This window comes from Schistocerca serialis, chromosome 5, assembly GCF_023864345.2.
Source record: "Schistocerca serialis cubense isolate TAMUIC-IGC-003099 chromosome 5, iqSchSeri2.2, whole genome shotgun sequence".
In the NCBI taxonomy this organism is placed as follows: Eukaryota; Metazoa; Arthropoda; class Insecta; order Orthoptera; family Acrididae; genus Schistocerca; species Schistocerca serialis.
The window spans coordinates 666,938,489-666,958,864 of NC_064642.1; the positions used below are offsets into that span (position 1 = coordinate 666,938,489).

At 42.2% G+C, this 20,376-nt stretch overlaps 1 protein-coding gene across 1 annotated transcript; it reads left to right on the plus strand.

Annotated features, from left to right (window-relative positions):
- The first annotated feature begins 2,793 nt into the window (after positions 1–2,793).
- LOC126482170 (putative gustatory receptor 2a) lies at positions 2,794–17,894 on the plus strand. The gene is made up of 3 exons (XM_050106148.1): positions 2,794–2,868; positions 5,830–6,006; positions 17,520–17,894. Exons 1-3 carry the CDS (start codon positions 2,794–2,796, stop codon positions 17,892–17,894), a joined length of 627 nt encoding a protein of 208 aa, XP_049962105.1.
- The last annotated feature ends 2,482 nt before the right edge of the window (positions 17,895–20,376 follow it).

Consider the following 20,376-nt stretch of genomic DNA (forward strand, 5'->3'; position numbering starts at 1 on the left):
TTTTGCGCTCAGCGTATTATGTGTATACCCACTGTTCTTTCTGCTCCTGTATGATACGGCTCTTGCTCGCCCGGCCGTACTCACGCTATGTGACCATCTAGTGGAACGTGTGATTAGTCTGCCAAATGGTTCAAATGGCTCTGAGCACCATGGGACTTAACATCTTAGGTCATCAGTCCCCTAGAACTTAGAACTACTTAAACCTAACTAACCTAAGGACATCACACACATCCATGCCCGAGGCAGGATTCGAACCTGCGACCGTAGCAGCCCCACGGTTCCGGACTACAGCGCCTAGAACCGCACGGCCACCGCGGCCGGCATTAGTCTGTCCTGTGACCTCATACACCTGCTAGCTTCTCGTAAAAAAAATTTTCCTGTACCTTTCAAGAAAGCATAGCAACAAAAATATAATAAATAAGGGCAGGAACGTAGGAAAAACGCCACAGTTCTTTCAATGAGGCATTAAAATTAATTACCTTTGAAATCGTTGTTGTGATCTGTGTCTCGCTTTACGTCGCACGTCCTTCAAACTATATGGTCATGATCAGTAACTGGCCAGTTTATAGAGTTAGTTCCCAGCTGAGTCACGTAACAAATTTCTTTTACTTTCCCAATTACTGATGAGGTTCCTTGTCTTCTCCACAGTTATTCCTTTCTGGTGAATAGTTTTCATGTCCCGCTTCTATTATTCAGATAGTGTCAGCAATAATTCCTCCACTGTCTTCAATGTCCTCAATGTGTTAGTTGATATGCTGAACGTCCTAGTTCTTCATCAACCGTAACATTGCCTTAACAATCAACATTACGAATCGTCATCGACATTTTAACTCACATACTCTCCGCAATAACCATTTTTATCGTGTGCCTCACTGTTACAGACGTTGACACAGCCATTGTCTATCTTACAATTGTTTATTTCACAACCAATTAATTTTCAGAAACATATCGTAACAATGCAAGCGTAGGCAAGAGAACTCGATGGCATAGCCGGCTGCGGTGGTCTAGCGGTTCTAGGCGCTCAGTCCGGAACCGCGGGACTGCTACGGTCGCAGGTTCGAATCCTGCCTCGGGCATGGCTGTGTGTGATGTCCTTAGGTTATTTAGGTTTAAGTAGTTCTAAGTTCTAGGGGACTGATGACCACAGATAAGTCCCATAGTGCTCAGAGCCATTTAAATCCATTTTTTTCGATGGCATAAAAAGAACTTTTGCAGCATTATGTTGGCACAGAATTAACCGCAGTCACCAATGGGTGTTAATGTACACCAGCCAGTTAGTGCCCAGATGCTTATCGAAACACGGGATGGGTTAGCCGGCCGTTGTGGCCGAGCGGTTCTAGGCACTACAGTCTGGAACCGCGCGACCGCTGCGGTCGCAGGTTCGAATCCTGCCTCGTGCATGGATGCGTTGATGTCCTTAGGTTAGTTAGGTTTAAGTAGTTCTAAGTGCTGCCCACTCCAGTCGGACACATCAACTCCTGACGAAGCTCAGACACTGGCAAATATTGTTTACCACCAAGGTTATGACGCGCCTGGGCTTCGTTGAGTGTAAGAGCTGCTACTGTGAACTCACCAATGCTTTCCCGTCGAGGTCCGCGATCAAACCACGGAATTCGATAGTGTGGACCGATGCTACACTGTGCCACATGGCAAGACCACGTACTTTTAGCTGCTCCAAGCTTGTTAAAACAACAGTGAGGTTTGTTGAACCCCTCCTGTTTTGCTGCAGCCATCTTCTCCTCTGATGGATTCCTGTAGCCCTTGGCAACAAATGAACTCTAAACGTTCAGGTGGGGGAACCATGCTGACTAACCAAAATACCTTTGCAATTCTTGAGTCTTTCCCGAAGATATGCTGACATGCTGCGTAATAGGGTATTCTGCTGGTTGTTCATGTTGTTCTGGCACGATATCTGAACGCAGTGACAAGCTATCTAGGTATCCTTTTCAAATGTTCCCTGCGGCCAGGGAGCACCTGAAGCCGACAGCCAGTCACTCCGTCATAATATTTGGCGAGAACGACCGAACAACTGGCAGAAGACACGATTACTCAACATCTCAAGGTATCCTTCGCACCTCTGTAGCAGTCACCGTATCATTTTAGTGTCTTAAAGTTGTTCATATATATATATAGAATTCATCAATCTTCCAGTACTATAGTGTGTATCCTTGACCAAAGGCATCCCAAAATCTCATTTCCTACCATTCACACCAATTTAGTTGAAATGAGCCTCCGAACTGCTCTACCTCTGCAGCCTGTTGTGTATTGCTCCTTAGCTGGAATGACTGATGCTTGCACATACTTGGATAACTAACACTCTTGCTGCTGGTGGGGCTAACAATTGCTTCGTTTTGTTTAGCAGCAAATATTTCATAGAGTTTCTCTTTTCCTTTTAAAATAGGTAGTTACTCACTGTTTGCGATGTGTCAGGGGATGAATTTGGAATGAAAAGTGGCTGGGGTTGGGTCGGTGTAGACACTCGACCAAATGTAAATCAGTTTTAATAAACAATGGAAACCATACAATATATCAGATCACATGCATGTAACAGTACAAACCAGGAATATGCACGGAATGTATCAAATCACCTTCATGACTAGTACACCAAAATAATATTCTATAAAACACTTGCTCTTACGGAATAATGAAATTTACCAAGGGGTCAGAATCAAACAAATAAACTCAGAGAGCGTTAATATAATACAGACCATAAAATGGCAGTATCTCGTCACACGCAACAACAGAACACAAAGCCACTCAACCGCGGATCTTGTTCCAGAACCTAATCACAACATGGACCCTAATAGGGCTGACACCTTAAGAAAACAGCGGACAGAGAATGCAAAGAGACAGACAGATCACACAAAGGTACGTCGTGTAGAAGGACACAAGGAATGACAAGCAGATTGATTTCGAAAGTACAGTTACTTAATACACTGTTATACAAATTACAAGCCTAATCCTGGCCTCGACTTGTTTCACCAAAAAATGCAATTATATGATATAAGGCCATAATGTACAAATACCGGGCGTCACAGTATCCTAATCATCTTTCACCAATTTGAACCTTGGGTTACTTATGGCCGCAACGGCCAGTTCACCGGCCGAAGACTGATGTTCATCCCCCAAGTCGCTGCCGCCGCTCTGTCCGGCGCTTGCCGCAGTCGCCTTCAACGTCGCGCTTCTCGGGACGGTTGCTGCTCAGCACTGCACTTACGAACTTCGAGAAATTTTCAGTAGTGACTACTGAAAGTAGACAGACTTTCATATGATTAGATTACATTAGGTTAGATTAGTTTTTCGTTCCATAGATCCGTTCTGAGGAGATCCTCGTGGATGTGGAACACGTCAATTTTTTTAAGCTGAAATAACAGTACTACTAGTATGAGTATACGCAATACATTGGTTTCTATTAAAAAATTTATCAATGTAGTAGAAGCATTTGGCCACTAGTAAGTCCATGAGGCTCCTTTTCAACTGATCTTTATTTGTAACAACATTTTTTATGTTTGCTTGCAAATTATTGAATATGAGTGTTCCTGAGTGGTGGACCTTTTTTGAACCAAAGTAAGTGCATTTAAGTCATTTTGCAGATCATTTTTGTTCCTGGTATTGCATGTATGAACTGAGTTGTTTGTTGGAAAAAGAGATATATTATTTAGGACAAATTTCGTGAAGGAGTAAATATACTGAGAGGCAGTAAGTATACCCAATTCTTTGAAGAGGTTTCTATAGGACGTCCGTGAATTTACTCCACAAATAATACGTATTACACGCTTTTGGACTCTGAAAACTTTTGTTTGACTTGAAGAGTTAAACCAAAATAGTATACGATATGAGATTATGGAATGAATGTAGGCAAAGTATGCAAGCTTTTTCATTTATATGTCGCCTATGTCTGCTAACACACGATTTGGAAATACAGATTTGTTATGGCGTTTCTGCAGTTCTGTGGTGTGCTCCTCCCAACTGAATTTATTATCAAGTTGTAATCCCAGGAATTCAAGACGGTCAACCTGTTCTATCTATTCTTCTTCATACTTTATGCATATGCTGGGTGGAAACCTCTTACAGGTTCTGAATTGCATATAGTGGGTCTTTTCGAAGTTTGTATCAGTGAGTTGGCTTTAAACTATTTATTAATATCCATGAAAATATCATTAGTAGATCTTTCTAGAACTACGCTCGATATACTATTTATTGCAATACTTGTGTCATCTGCAAACAAAATGAACTCTGCTTCTGGCAGTGTAACTGATGAGAGATCATTAATGCACACAAGAAAAATCAAGGCCACTAAGATGGATCCTTGTGGGACACCACATGTAATCTCTTCCCATTCTGATGATGACTGGTGACTTAATTCACTAGTCCCTTGCACTGACACCCTTTGTTTCCTGTTAGCGAGGTAGCGACGTATGACTGGAACCGTTCGTTTATTACAGGTTTTATGATCTGATTTTGTTCCTTTGATTTGTCTATAAAAATGTTATCAATGGTTGTCCTTGAGGATTTAGAGATCCTAGTTGGAAAGATTACAGTGTGAGTTAGATTGAAAGACAACATTACTAACTGCAGTAAATGTTTACTGGAAGACTGCGTTAGACAATCTGTATTACAGTCACCAGCAATCAAAATTTCTTTGTTTCTTCCTGTTAAATAACCCAAAAGAGCCTCTGTAAGATTTATGAATGTATTATAATCTCCTGCAGGTTACCATTATATAGGATCTGTTATGGAACTGTACTTTTGTTGCACATGCTTCTAGATGCTGCCCTAAACAGAATTTATTAAAGTCAATGTTCTTGAATTTATGGCAGTGTTTAATAAATGTGGCAACTCCTCCTCCATCCATATCTACTCTGCAGAAGCAGGAAGCTAGCTTAAATCCTGAAATGTCTAACGTATCTATACCAGTGGTCACTTGATATTCAGAGAAGCAGATTATGTCAATTTGGTTACATGAATTCCTTTCATCAACACAAATGAGTAGTTCATCAACTTTATTTCTGAGTCCCGGAATGTTCTGGTGTAATAAAGATATCGCGTTCTGGATGCGGATTAGCTCATAATCAAGGTAGGGCATATTATAAATCAGGGTAGCGACTTTCCCCGTTTTTTCTTTTTTTTCGAGTGTTGTTTGAGTTTCCTGCTATAAATTGACAAACTTTGTTCTTTAGACCTGAACACTTCAAGAAGAAGTTAACACTTCATTGAATATGTGGAGGTCTTTTGTTTTCTTTTTTGATTCATGCATCAGATGAATTTTGTTCAAGTTGATCAACGTGTTAAGTGACAGTCCTTTCTGTTCCCAAGTCTTGGAATACTTTTCTCTCAGGACGGTACGAGACGAACAGTCGATGAGGCTCGCCGTTTCGGAGACGTTCGTTCCCAGATGCCGGACCATAACTATATGCACTTTGTCAAAGTCACGGGCTTTTCGCATTTGCGGATCACACTGTCGGCAGAACCATTCCCTATTCGTCTTAAACTTTCCTTACCGCCTCGCAGTCCCGTAACACACAAGGCGGCACTCGTTGCGAGAATGGCAGCGGTACCAACGCTTTGGCTCTTCAGTGTATAGTGACGTACATAAAACGTCAATCTAAGACTCCAGATATGCATGCCGTCTTATTTTCATATATTAGAAAGCCTTACACAAACCGTGAGACGTACAAGCACCTATCACTTCTTAATTAAGAACATCGGCAGTCATTAATCAGTTGCAATCGTTTATTTGTCTGTTGGACTTGTATCAGAAGGTTTTGTCTAATAGTAACTAACAGATATGTGGGTGTGTATGAGTGTGATGCCAACTTTTGTTTACAGTTGCCGGGTGAAGCGGAGGAGGTGCGGAGACTGCGGCAGGTGCATGACCACCTGTGTGACGTGGCCAAGCTCATAGACGACGGGTACGGCCTCTCGATGCTCAGCTGCCTCGCCGCGCACTTCATCAACTGTATAATCTCTCTCAACCTTTGTCTCTCCATCAAGCTACAGTACCAGGTGAGATAGCATCAGAGAAACAGTGGAGTCACGTGATACCCCATGGCCAGACTTTATTTAATATAGTGAGAGTGATATTATCACTCTATCATTCATATACTAAAGGGGGGAGGGGGGGGGACGCGGTGGCAAAGACTAGTATGGTCTCAAGGGCTCAGAGTCCTGCTGCAGGCATCAGCATATTAAAATATTGAGAAATGTCTATGAGATAGCTTACACACTCTGCAATTAATCCAGACGATATGAAAATAAGTCCTACTCCCAAGCCTGAGGAAGGATTTCTGGACTTTTTCTTTGATAATCGGGTGAGTGTCGCAAGTGGAAATCACCTCCCAAACACACCATCTATGTCTCTCTCCACCACAATTCCTACAATTTGTATTTTTAGCCCAAATGAGTTACATTCTGCGACGAGCAATGATCTACAACGGCCCACTCACTTCTCATGAGTAGGTAATGAATTAACAAACAGCGGCAGGTACCACTCTCGCGTCCGAGAAGGTAAAAGCGGTGTGCTCTTCGAATTATAGCCAATGGGAGGGTGTTAAAGGCGATTCCCTAGCGCCCTAAAAGTGGAACTTGCCGGCTATGGGATGAAATCCTGACAGAAAATCATTGAGGCCAGGTACTCTAGAGGGGGAAGATGCACCATTTGAAACCTTTATCAAAAGATTGGTGCACCCTTTTATCAGGGAGAAACTTAAAATATTCACAGAAATATTCGAACGCCCACCAGTATCACAAACAAAAATGTAAACTTTTCTAAATCTGGTGTTCATGCTAACTATCGGAGCAGATAAGCGATTAAATTCCATGCCTTCTAGATAGATTTCTCTGTTATTTCCAATAGGGAAACGTCGTCATAAGCAAAAGATAAGTGTGGTGTAATCCTACGACGTTCAACTGGGCAAATAAAGTAATGACTATTTATGTCCTACAATTTCGTTCATCTACCAGAGATTGTTTGCAGACAACGCAGCTGAGACCAGGGAGACAACCCTACTACGATATTCAGTGTTACTAGCAGACAGTCATCTCTATAGGTTGACCATCAACATAAACAAACGGAGTATACTGTTTCTAGATTGACTGATTACGTATTAGTCTAAATATCGGTGATCTCTGACTGGAATCTACCTGTCAAGTACTCAGAAGCAGTTCCAGAGAGCGAGTTAAGATGGAACTGCCACATAAATCTAGCAGTGCAGAATGTAGATTTTGGTCTTAGAGTCGTGTAACTTTCCCAAGAAGTGGGTTTTAAAGAAACATTGTTAGACAAGTTTTTTGGATTATCCAGTCAGCCTTAAACGTTTACCACGATGGTAAAGGCGAAGAAGAACAGATGATTTTAAAAGGGTGTCACTGTTGATGAGGGGTGTACTCATTAAGCACTTCATGGAAATTCACAAGAAATTCTTGCGAAGACTCCACGAGAAATGTACCAGGGGCAGTAGAGCCAGCGTGCCAAAAGTACGGAAACCTACGCTCCAGCAACATTCAGAATCTGTGTTGAGACGCATATAGAGGATGTTAATCTTAACTAAAGACATAGAAATATCTCGAAAATTATACATTGGATCGAACAAAATTATAATTGATATTTGGTTGTCTCGGGGAGGGACATCCAACGATACCACAATCGAATCGCCACCCCACCCCATGCCTGGGTGGCGGGAGGCAACTTTGAAATCTTTAATGGTAACCCCTGACTTTTATTGCAGATTACGATTCTGCGGCAATATCACCATACATTTTGCCTGAAGAATTTTCTTTGTGTCCCCACAGATGGCGCTGTAATTCGAGGATTAGAAATAGGTATACAGTCGTAATTTATGATATGCTACTCAGTGGTCTTTGAAAATCCAATGGCACGTGAGGCACCACGCAAATGCTGCGAGTATAGGACAGGCCTGTATTTCGTAACCTCTACTTGGAAACCTCATTCGATACGTTGCATTTCTCCGATATATCGTTCAGGGACACGCTCTAAACACCACTGTCGCCGTGTAGCTAACCAAGTTGTATAATAACAGGTAGTACACTGCGACGGAAGCTCACGTAATGTGCAGATGTAGAACTGATAGCAGATCTAAATATTGAAATACTTGCTCAGTGTTTATGGTCTGCACAACTACCTATCATTTGTAAAACAGACGCGCAAGTGGACGACGAATGTTGCATTGAAAGTAGAAAATACTGAAACGATCTCGATTTACAGAGAATCTAGAAGAAATACTGAGGCTACTGTTTGCTTGTATCCCATACATTTTCCAGAGGAAGGTCACTCTCGTTCGTTATTTTGCCGGTTTTGTAACGCCTTTATGTCTGATGCCAACGAACAGATCGGCAAAAGGAGATGGAACAAACGCGTTACACGAGAAGCTAATAAAAATGCTGTACTGGCGGCAGTGCATCACAACCTACGGATAAGCGCCCAGCAATTACGCCGCTATTCCAGTATATCCGTAGGTATTACTTTTAGAATACTGCATCGTCAGAAGTATCATCTATACCACGTGTCACTACATCAAGAACTTCATGTCGCCGATTTCCATGACCGTAGCATTTTATGAATGGGGACGTCAACAAATGCATGTGACCCCCACGTTTTATGCGGAGGTGCTATTTTCCCGGTGAGTCTTCGTTCACAAACGAAGGTAAACCGGCATAACATGCATTGCTGAGGTGTAGACGATCCCCACTGGTTACGCAAACTGACCATCAACGTCCTTTATCGGTTAACGTGTGAGCTGGCGTCATGGGGAAGAAACTCACTGGCCCATATTTTATTGACGGCACGTCGAGTGGACGCAAATATCGAACCGTCTTGGAACAGGAACTACCGGTAATACTGCAGTATGTTGCCCTGAACGTTCGACAACGTATGTGGTTTCAACAGGAAGACAATGCAGCAGTGCGCATTACGCAGTTGAAGCACGGGAAGCAATAGACCGTGTTTACATTGGTTTGTGGATTAGGAGAGGTGGCCCTATTAATGAGCCCTATAGGTCGCGGGATTTCCTTCTGTGATAATGTGTACCAACAGGTGTCAACTGGCCGGTAGGAAATGGCCGACCGCATCAGAAACGCGTGTGCTGACATTCATGCACATTTGCGTCTGTCCTATGTGAGGTCAATTGAATAGCGGATTAGTATACAGGGTGTTACAAAAAGGTACGGCCAAACTTTCAGCAAACATTCCTCACTCACAAAGAAAGAAAATATGTTATGTGGACATGTGTCCGAAAGCGCTTCCTTTCCATGTTAGAGCTCATTTTATTACTTCCCTTCAAATAACATTAATCATGGAATGGAAACACACAGCAACAGAACGTACCAGCGTGACTTCAAACACTTTGTTACAGGAAATGTTCAAAATGTCCTCAGTTAGCGAGGATACATGCATCCACCCTCCGTCGCATGGAATACCTGATGCGCTGATGCAGCGCTGGAGAATGGCGTATTGTATCACAGCCGTCCACAATACGAGCACGAAGAGTCTCTACATTTGGTACCGGGGTTGCGTAGACAAGAGCTTTCAAATGCCCCCATAAATGAAAGTCAAGAGGGTTGAGGTCAGGAGAGCGTGGAGGCCATGGAATTGGTCTGCCTCTGCCAATCCATCGGTCACCGAATCTGTTATTGAGAAGCGTACGAACACTTCGACGGAAATGTGCAGGAACTCCATCGTGCATGAACCACATGTTGTGTCGTACTTGTAAAGGCACATGTTCTAGCAGCACAGGTAGAGTATCCCGTATGAAATCATTGCGGTGAATCGAGGAAGTACAGTACATACTGGCGAAACTAAACTGAGCTCTAACATGGAAATTAAGCGTTTCCGGACACTGTCCACATAACATCTTTTCTTTATTTGTGTGTGAGGAATGTTTCCTGAAAGTTTGGCCGTACCTTTTTGTAACACCCTGTATGTATTGAATTCCGTGGTACTAGTTTTGCACACTTATTCTAATTGAAAAGGTAGAGTACCGTTCGGCTAGAGTCACAGCCAACGTTGGCGTGTTGAGTAGTACCCTATTCGATACGTCTAAGGAATGCAACGTAGCCGGCCGTTGTGGCCGAGTGGTTCTAGGCGCTTCAGTCCAGGACCGCGCTGCTGCTACGGTCAAAGGTTCGAATCCTGCCTCGGGCATGGAAGTGTGTGATGTCCTTAGGTTAGTTAGGTTTAAGTAGCTCTAAGTCCAGGGGACTGATGACCTCGTATGTTCGGTCCCATAGTGCTTAGAGCCATTTTAACCATTTTTAATGCTACGTTGTGAATTGGGTTTCCAATTAGAAGTTATGCAATACTGGCCTGTCCTAACCTCACAGCATGAAGGTTTAGTCCCACAAGCCATTGTATATTCAAAGGTATTGAGTAGCATGTCGTAAATTGCTACTGTGTACACATTTCTGGTCCTCCGATTACAGCGCCATCTGTGGCGAAACGAAGAAAATGCTTCCCCCAAAACGGATGTAGATTTTGTCGTAGAATCTTAACCTCCAATAAAAATCGTATGTTCCCTTTGAAGAGTTCAAATTTGCCTCCCGGTAACTATGCACGATGTGCGGTGCGTGGTCGAGTGTGGTATCATTCAATGTCGCCCTCCTAGACAAGCAAATAGAAAATTCAATATTTTTTGAACCCATGTACTATTTTCTATACATCATTGAGATTGTAGACTCTATTTACCGTCTCAATGGCTGTGTTAAGAAATCAGTCACTTCATTTTATACTTAATCTGTAGAAAGTACATGTAGTCAGCAGTTTATTAAAGGTATTATAAATGCTATTTAACCTGTCACTACTATAGGTTTCCAAAACTAACCAGCGATGGAAATGATGCCGAATGTTACCGTTAAATCGCTAAGTGACGGGGATGGTGTTGGCTGCCGTTTCTAGTTGTTTCAATGAAAGATTTGGTGCCATTTCAAGCTACAAGTTAGCAGGGAAGAGTTTTTTTCGAAATAATCAAAACCGGGTTGTGTGAAGTGGTACAGATGAAGTTAAGAAATATCCACGAGTATCTCACTATGTGACAGTGTTACACTGTTAAAAAAATTGTGCTGTAATTTAAGAAACTTCTCTTGGGGCACACAGATGTCTCTAGGAAAGCAGCCCTTAATATATGAATTTTGATTTCGAGTAGAAAATCCTCAGTACTCATTTTCAATGTCGCATCTATGTGCTGCACTGAAAGATGTGTGTTAGACTCTTCCTTTGGGGCTAAATGACAAGCATGGTGCAATGTGGAAGTAACATCAGAGCAGTGTTAGATAGTGAAATAGTGTGCCTCTCAAACTACGACAGTATGTTATGCATTAGAACTATTATGAGGTTTTATATTCGTTTAAGGAAGACGTTATCAGATTTTGCTTAAAGTCAGATCCAGAATCACGTGTGACACAAGTAGGAAATCATAATGAACCCTGTACAATAGTAAGAGGACACCCAACCCCTCTGTGAAAAAGTAATCAGTTCCCAAATCATCATGCTGTTTTACTGACAGCAAAAAGGAAACTGTGGTCTCTGTAAATTTTTACAATAGAAGAGTCAATTGCTAGAAAACTGAAATTCAGTACATCTGATTAGATAGACTAATTAACAAAATCTCGTTACTAAACCTATATTCAATATCTTTCAGACAGGGACTTGCTGCTTCTTATGTTAAATTTTAATATCGATCCGCATACTAAAGTAGCTACATCAGTATACAAGAGGGTAGTCTAAAAACAAAAAAAATTATTATTTCAGGAAATGAACTTCTGGTTTCATGTACGGGAAATAAAACACTTTATTGATGATATTGCCACAGAATCTAAACTCGTTTACCACCAGACGTAACTCAGATTATACCAGAGTCTATAAATAACAAATACATTCCTCTAGGAATAAAGACATGTAGTAGGTCCAAACCCAAACTGTATTTAGCAGTGAGAAACCATTTTGAGGCTGTTTCCGTAACCTACGCGAGTGATACAGACATAGAAACAACATATAACGAGGAAAACGATAATAAGATAAGGCAAAACAAAAAGTGTAGTATGGGTTACGATGACGGTTGAAGCTTATAGAACCAGAGATCAAGCAGTACAGATAGTTTTATGTGTAAAAGATAAGTTGGCAATAGACATGGTCAGGGTTTCAAAACTTTTCTAGTGTGTCAGAAAAATATGGCTGCGTAAATAACTTTACCCTTTTAAATAAATCCAATAACGCTGGAACTTCGGCAAAACAGTTCACATCATGTACAGGATACACAACAGCCAGAGAATCTTAAACTAAACTATACATAATCATCAAGCAGGTAACTTCTTACGTGTGAAGTTCCGTAAGTTTTCTAATTGAGGTTCTTATTTAGTTTTTACATATTAATGAGCTTTGTTCTTTAAAATAACATTTTTTTATTTTGCAAATGATACAAACACTGCATTAATAACATGTCAACCCAACGGCTCTGTTTATGGACTCAGTATCAGAAAGAAGCAAAATCTACACAAACATTTAATATGGTTCCCCTCCGTTTTCAGTTATCAGCTAGCTGCCATAAGAATATTATTGGTTGTGTCTTTAGTAGAGGCTGTTGACAGATACAGGGTGAACATTAAGGATACCGACAAACTGCAGGCACCGATTCCTGACTCAAAATGGAGAAAAACCGGTCCTATGACCATGTGTCTAATAATCCGTCATCGCCACGATGGATGGCGCTGATGAATTAAAGTTACTTTGACCACGTGCCGTGTCTATAGCCCACGGATAACGATTACACAGATTGATGATGCCAGTTCTGATAAAAGGTTGCTTCATGGGTAAAGAGAGCTGATGACAAAAGTCCCAGAATTGTGATGGTCTGGTGTAAAAATGATCGACAAAATCTTTCCCGTAAAGGGAAATACGCTGGTGATAATCCTTTCAGTCGTTTCAGGTGACAGCATAAGTAGCGGTGATCATGCAGAATACACATGATCGCACTTTGGCTTACACCATGTTGCTGGGCCAATTGCATGGAATTTGTGTACTAGAATTCATTTCAGTATCCTGCAGAAGATGGTCCTCCAAATATTGTACACGCATAGTTTGCCGCCTCCCTGTACGTTCGTCTGTCTGAAAAAAATGGTTCAAATGGCTCTGAGCACTATGGAACTTAACTGCTGAGGTCATCAGTCCCCTAGAACTTAGAACTACTTAAACCTAACTAACCTAAGGACATCACACACATCCATGCCCGATGTAGGTTTCGAACCTGCGACCGTAGCGGTCGCGCGGTTCCAGACTGTAGCGCCTAGAACCACTCGGCCACCCCTGCTGGCATCTGCCTGAAAAGACCCATTCACACAAACGCCCTAGAATGGCTTGAAATGTTGTGTGACGTTGTTGGTGCCTGTAAGGGTACTTGGTTTGGTACAGCCATGCCACTTGTCGACCATTTCCATCTGCTTGACCGTACACAGAAACAGTCTTGGCTTGTCTCCGACATGAATACCAAACCACTCTGCTGCTTACAGCACATTACGTCATTCACACAGCCACCAATATACAAGGAACACACAGCACGTGGTCAGAGGAACTTTTATTCGTCAGTTCCATCTACAGTGGCAATGATTTATTTCCGGACACGTGGTCATAGGATCTTTCTTCTTCCTTTTTCAGTCAGCAATCCGTCCTTACAGTTTTTCGGTGTTATTAATTTCCACGCGGTGTATTTTTAATATTGCATAAAAGTCGAGTTTTGCACGTCTTAAATGGAGTAATTTTATCTATATAACTATATTTTTCTAATTCTGTATTTTACGCCACAATATATACACTTACGCGTTTACGACAATTCTGATATTGGCTATAGCTATTAAACCAAAATATATTTAAAGTCGTTTATTTGTTCTGCTTCTTAGAGGATGATTCCTCCTAGAATTTTCTGAATAATGTGAGCATTTTTGTCTTTGTAAATATCTATTTAGTATTCTGGTTTCATTCTAATATGTTATACATGCTTGACGATCGGCACTCAAAAGGTCTACGGAACAAGAAGTACGTGTAATCAGTCTTCAGATAGTTTCTCTCTGTTATCAACATATACCACGTTGATCTAACGAAAGAAATAAGGAAAAGCCAGTGCGGAACACCGTGCTTAGTTACCGATTTGCAGACATAAGATTGTAGCTTTTTTTTAAATTTTCTTGCGTATTCTACCATCTTGAGGATCTTTGGAGTATAGGTCTAAGGAACAAAGAGATTATCATCACATCCATCTATCTACCTACCTATCAATCTTCCTGTCTACCAATAAAAAATCATTTAAACATTCACTAAGTTTTAGTACTTACATCTGATAACTGAACATCTTACTCCTGTTGAAAAACTTGACATAATGAATACAATCATTCATAAAAGCACTGTATTCAGGAAATACAGCAGTGTATCGAGGAAATAATCTCTTTGGAAACATCCTTATATCTACATTAACAAATTGTAATTAGTGAAAATGGATTTGAGCGTTTTCTATTTTAATTCAAGTCCCGTATAGATGAGAGCTCTCGTAATGAAGACGATCGACTGCTCCATCGAAAATCTACACCGTAACACAATACTTTGCATTTCTTTAAAAAAAAGTAATGATTGTGCGGCACTGTTGCCCGGGAGCAAGTTCGGCCGTCGGGTTGTAAATCTTATTTCACATGACGCCACACTGGGCGACTTGCGTGTCGGTGATGATGATGATGAAAAGATGAGGACAACACAAATCCACGATTGGAGAAAATCTCCAACCCGGCCGGAAATCCAACCCGGGCCCGTTGCATCGTAGACAAACACATAACCACCCAGCTAAACAGCTGGACTGTATATCTTAAGAAACACAGAAACTGACGACTGACGTTTATAACATAAATTTTAGAAAAGTAGAAGTACAGAAGCCTACAAATTTTCTCGATAGCCATATGGTTATAATATGCCATTAGTTTACAATTATTCTAATTCATATTAGGGCCTCTCTGGACATTTTACTTGTTATTGTTTTGTCCTCCTCAATCTGAAGACTGGTTTGATGCAGGTCTCCGCTAGACCCTGTAGAAGCCTTTTCATCTCCGAAAAAGTACTGCAACCCAAATTCAGGTGAAGCTAATTGCTGTACTCGTCCATTGCTTTCACTGTGCGTTATGTGTCCATCAACCCATTCCCTCCAATATTAAATGACGGTTCTTTGATGTCTCTTAATGTGTTCTATGAATAGAACCCTTGACCTTGTCACGTTATACCCCAAATCTCCTTTCTTCCCAGTTGCACTCGTAATTACTTATCACTCACAATACTAAACTGGTCGAAATGAAAGTCTCGTTACAGCTGTCTTTTGATAAACTGTCTTTGGATAAAACTTCTCTAATTATACGAAGTATTGGGATTAGCAGAAGTACCTAATAACCACGTATTTATCGGCCAATCTGAGGTATAAATAATTTTATCCCATAACAGCAAGCCAAGTGAGGCAATCGCAGTCGTATGGTCGATTTAAACGCGTCCGCGTGCACACATTATTAAACAAAAATTGTAAATGACCTGTACAGAAACCATCGAAGGCGTTAAAAACAGAGGAGAAAAACTGTATAGTACAACTATGTACTTTATCACAAAGACTGTATCAATTGGTGCCATGCTAATTATTTTCCTAAAGCTACCTCCATAACTACCTTTGTACCTCTCAGATGGTCAGCCTTATGCTGTTATATGCATTAGAATTCGTGCTGCTGTTGACGTCACAGATGTTTAGGGTTATGATCACACTGTTGAAATTGATTTTGAAATATTAAACTTACGATCATTAATATGATCGTGATATTTTATATGATTAGCATCACAATTTTCCGTTATCATTGTTAATTTGTAACATGGTGTTAAATACACTCCTGGAAATTGAAATAAGAACACCGTAAATTCATTGTCCCAGGAAGGGGAAACTTTATTGACACATTCCTGGGGTCAGATACATCACATGATCACACTGACAGACCCACAGGCACATAGACACAGGCAACAGAGCATGCACAATGTCGGCACTAGTACAGTGTATATCCACCTTTCGCAGCAATGCAGGCTGCTATTCTCCCATGGAGACGATCGTAGAGATGCTGGATGTAGTCCTGTGGAACGGCTTGCTATGCCATTTCCACCTGGCGCCTCAGTTGGACCAGCGTTCGTGCTGGACGTGCAGACCGCGTGAGACGACGCTTCATCCAGTCCCAAACACGCTCAATGGGGGACAGATCCGGAGATCTTGCTGGCCAGGGGAATTGACTTACACCTTCTAGAGCACGTTGGGTGGCACGGGATACATGCGGACGTGCATTGTCCTGTTGGAACAGCAAGTTCCCTTGCCGGTCTAGGAATGGTAGAACGATGGGTTCGATGACGGTTTGGATGTACCGTGCACTATTCAGTGTCCCCTCGACGATCACCAGTGGTGTACGGCCAGTGTAGGAGATCGCTCCCCACACCATGATGCCGGGTGTTGGCCCTGTGTGCCTCGGTCGTATGCAGTCCTGATTGTGGCGCTCACCTGCACGGCGCCAAACACGCATACGACCATCATTGGCACCAAGGCAGAAGCGACTCTCATCGCTGAAGACGACACGTCTCCATTCGTCCCTCCATTCACGCCTGTCGCGACACCACTGGAGGCGGGCTGCACGATGTTGGGGCGTGAGCGGAAGACGGCCTAACGGTGTGCGGGACCGTAGCCCAGCTTCATGGAGACGGTTGCGAATGGTCCTCGCCGATACCCCCGGAGCAACAGTGTCCCTAATTAGCTGGGAAGTGGCGGTGCGGTCCCCTACGGCACTGCATAGGATCCTACGGTCTTGGCGTGCCTCCGTGCGTCGCTGCGGTCCGGTCCCAGGTCGACGGGCACGTGCACCTTCCGCCGACCACTGGCGACAACATCGATGTACTGTGGAGACCTCACGCCCCACGTGTTGAGCAATTCGGCGGTACGTCCACCCGGCCTCCCGCATGCCCACTATACGCCCTGGCTCAAAGTCCGTCAACTGCACATACGGTTCACATCCACGCTGTCGCGGCATGCTACCAGTGTTAAAGACCGCGATGGAGCTCCGTATGCCACGGCAAACTGGCTGACACTGACGGCGGCGGTGCACAAATGCTGCGCAGCTAGCGCCATTCGACGGCCAACAGCGCGGTTCCTGTTGTGTCCGCTGTGCCGTGCGTCTGATCATTGCTTGTACAGCCCTCTCGCAGTGTCCGGAGCAAGTATGGTGGGTCTGACACACCGGTGTCAATGTGTTCTTTTTTCCATTTCCAGGAGTGTAATATCGCATGCAAGAAGATACAAGAAACACTGCAATCAACTGCAACCAATAACTGACGTCGAATTCAAAGTTCGTAACTAACTCATTTTCTCTTTTCTGATCTTCCCTCATGGTAAGGTGGATTTAACAATACACTTGATGATAAGAACACTGACGATGAATAACTAAACATAGAAATGTTCTCTTTGCAGGTGTTTACCCGAGATAAAATGGACTCCATGGTATACGTTTCAGTAATGTGGGTTGTTGTCCACATTGGCGGCATTCTGGCAATCACGTGGTCCTGCAGCAAAGTCAGCAGTGAAATCCGCCGCACTGCGGACCTGGTGAACAAGGTTCTGCTGTCGCCAATGGACTACGGAACCACTGGCGCCAGCGTACGTCGACAGCTGAAGCTCTTCTCACTGCAGCTGCTGCACCGCCGCCTGCGTTTCACAGCGAGTGGTTTGTTCACCATAGATCTTTCCAACCTGTCGTCCATGGCGACTGGTGTGGTCTCCTACCTCGTCATATTCGTACAGTTCAATGACACAGAGAAGTCTGCCCAAGCTTGCAACTCCAGTTAACCTCTTACCATAGAAATTCCTTACTGACTTCAATCGTGCAAACATGCGCAAAGCTGCGCTTTTGCATATTTAGCACCCTTCATAGTATGAAATTTAGTTACAAGTGCAGCATAATTTTTTAGCAAAAACTGATCATCATCGTTCCGCTGCTGACCACTTTATTCATGGGAGATGTGATAGGCGTTGTTTTCGCCAATCCATAACCACCCTGCGTGTCACAGGGGGGGAACCGATATTCTGGTATCTGTGGATTCCGGTAATAAGATGTACATATTTCGGAGGAAGTACAGAGACCTAGGTAGCATCACACACAAGTTCTAGGAAAATCAGATGGTAGGCCGAAATTTGTCGCAAAATATATAAGGAATGAAGTGGCAGTCGACTCACTTGTTCTATCAAGTATTCGGTTTTGTTGATGACGCAGCTTTGTCGGGTAGGACTATCAGAGAAGAGAATGACGATACAAAGATACCCTTTGACTTTTGTCACGTGTTCGTTCATTAACGACAAAAGCGTTACAGAGATGTTCATGTAGTTGCGACGCTGCAAGAGAGGCATTATACGACACAGAAAAGCTTACTAATAAAATTCCGAGAGCGTGCGTTCCGTGAAACCAGCTACTGCTTTGTTCCATAAACAATATAGGAGTCATTATGACAGGAATCCATACATGTTTTACAAATGGATATATGTGTCTGTGTATTTTTCTCTTAAACCACTGGATCGATTAGAACCAAACTTGGTAACCAAGTCCCTTACCGTCAGCCAACAATGGCCGTGAGGCTAAGAGCCACCTATCTATCACAGGCCAGGAGCTATGACGCCATCAAAAATGAGATGGGTCAAGAACTACCGCATCATGCGTGACGTTTAAATTTGTTACTTCTGTGCTACTACCTCTGTTTGCAATAAACGTTGCAGATTCCATCTACATATGATGTTAAATGCACCTACTGAATTGTATCTCGGTACCATACATCGCCCAGGAGATATGATATGATATGACAGATACCGAGAAGCCTGAAAAACGGCGGCGTCATGCACGACATTTAAACTTATTTCTTTGCTACTAAATCTACTCGCAGTATATTTTCCACATATGCCACTGAACGTCACTAGGCATATACATATTTATACGACACGGAGTTCAAGAGACATAAAGTCGTAAACACTGAGATGCGTGAAAAAATGTCAAATTATATATGAAGTCTTAATACGTTTAATCTTTACTATTGAGACAACCCTACAGTAGAGTAAACTCAAGGACAGCCATGACCTGGTATCTGTTTTGACAGCTTTCAACTGTCAAGTTCAAACGGCTGTAGCCGAAAACAATAAGTGTCAACAGAGCTATGAAGAGACGTCCACAAAATGGAGTTGTAGACCGGAGAAGGAGCTGCGTCCATCGTAAACAAACTGCTTCACAAAGTCAAATGTGTTTTCACGAATACATTCCCGGGCAGGTTTGTAAGCAAGTATCGCAAATATTACAACTCACACACCAGAGTGTCATCTAAAGTCATCATACCGCAAGTGTGAGAGTATGGCAAAATTAGTTGACTAACTACCGTAGTTCTGAAATGACAGAATTTTCTCCCACATAATTACCTGTTTGATGGTACGATCCACGAGCAATTTATAAAATGGTTTCTCAATACAGGTATTAACAATAATCAATACATTTGTGTGGTTTAGAACTCAGTGCCTTCGAAGGAGCCCTGTCGGTGTGAGTAAATGGATTGTGGAACTCATATAGCTGTCTCTCTCACTGTACTTCAAAGTTGACATTCACTATATTGATCAGCCTGTTAATAAATTTGGAGAAACGTAATAAGATGACACATAAAGGGTCCTAAAATTTATTGAATGCCGCCCATATCAATGCGATGCGTTTGTTGTGACTGCTTGAGAGTTTGAAAATGATGTTTCTAGGGCGTTCACTATAGTCTTTAAAGATACATAGCTATTCAGTACAGCACCTGCGCTCGTACTCCACCTATGTACAACCAATATGGGAAGACAACAGCGTTAAAGCATTCAGAAGCAGTGGGTAATCAACTAAAAATGCTGTCATTGGGAAAAATGTAGGCACTGAAGAAATATAATTTTTAAAATAAATAACCGACAAGAGCAACAGGAATGAAAAGATGAAGACGTGTGAAACAGAACCGAAGTTAACATTTTGTCAACCGAACGAATGAAACCTATCACTGACATTATAAAATCGTATCTAGTGTTCAACAGATTATGAGGTAATAAACATTTCCTTTTTAACATGTTTAACAGCTAACAAAAAAGGCGTTTCCTTGTCGATTTCGTGCTAATACTCTGTGCAACTTCCAGTTCTTAGTTATACAAGGTTCTGTGCGCACCTTTCATGGGTTGAAAGGTAACTTTGCCATGATTATTAACGAAAACACTTTTCGAGATTTGCTTTGTACTTTCTTTTGCCTGTACACAAAACTTTAAGTGCCATAACATT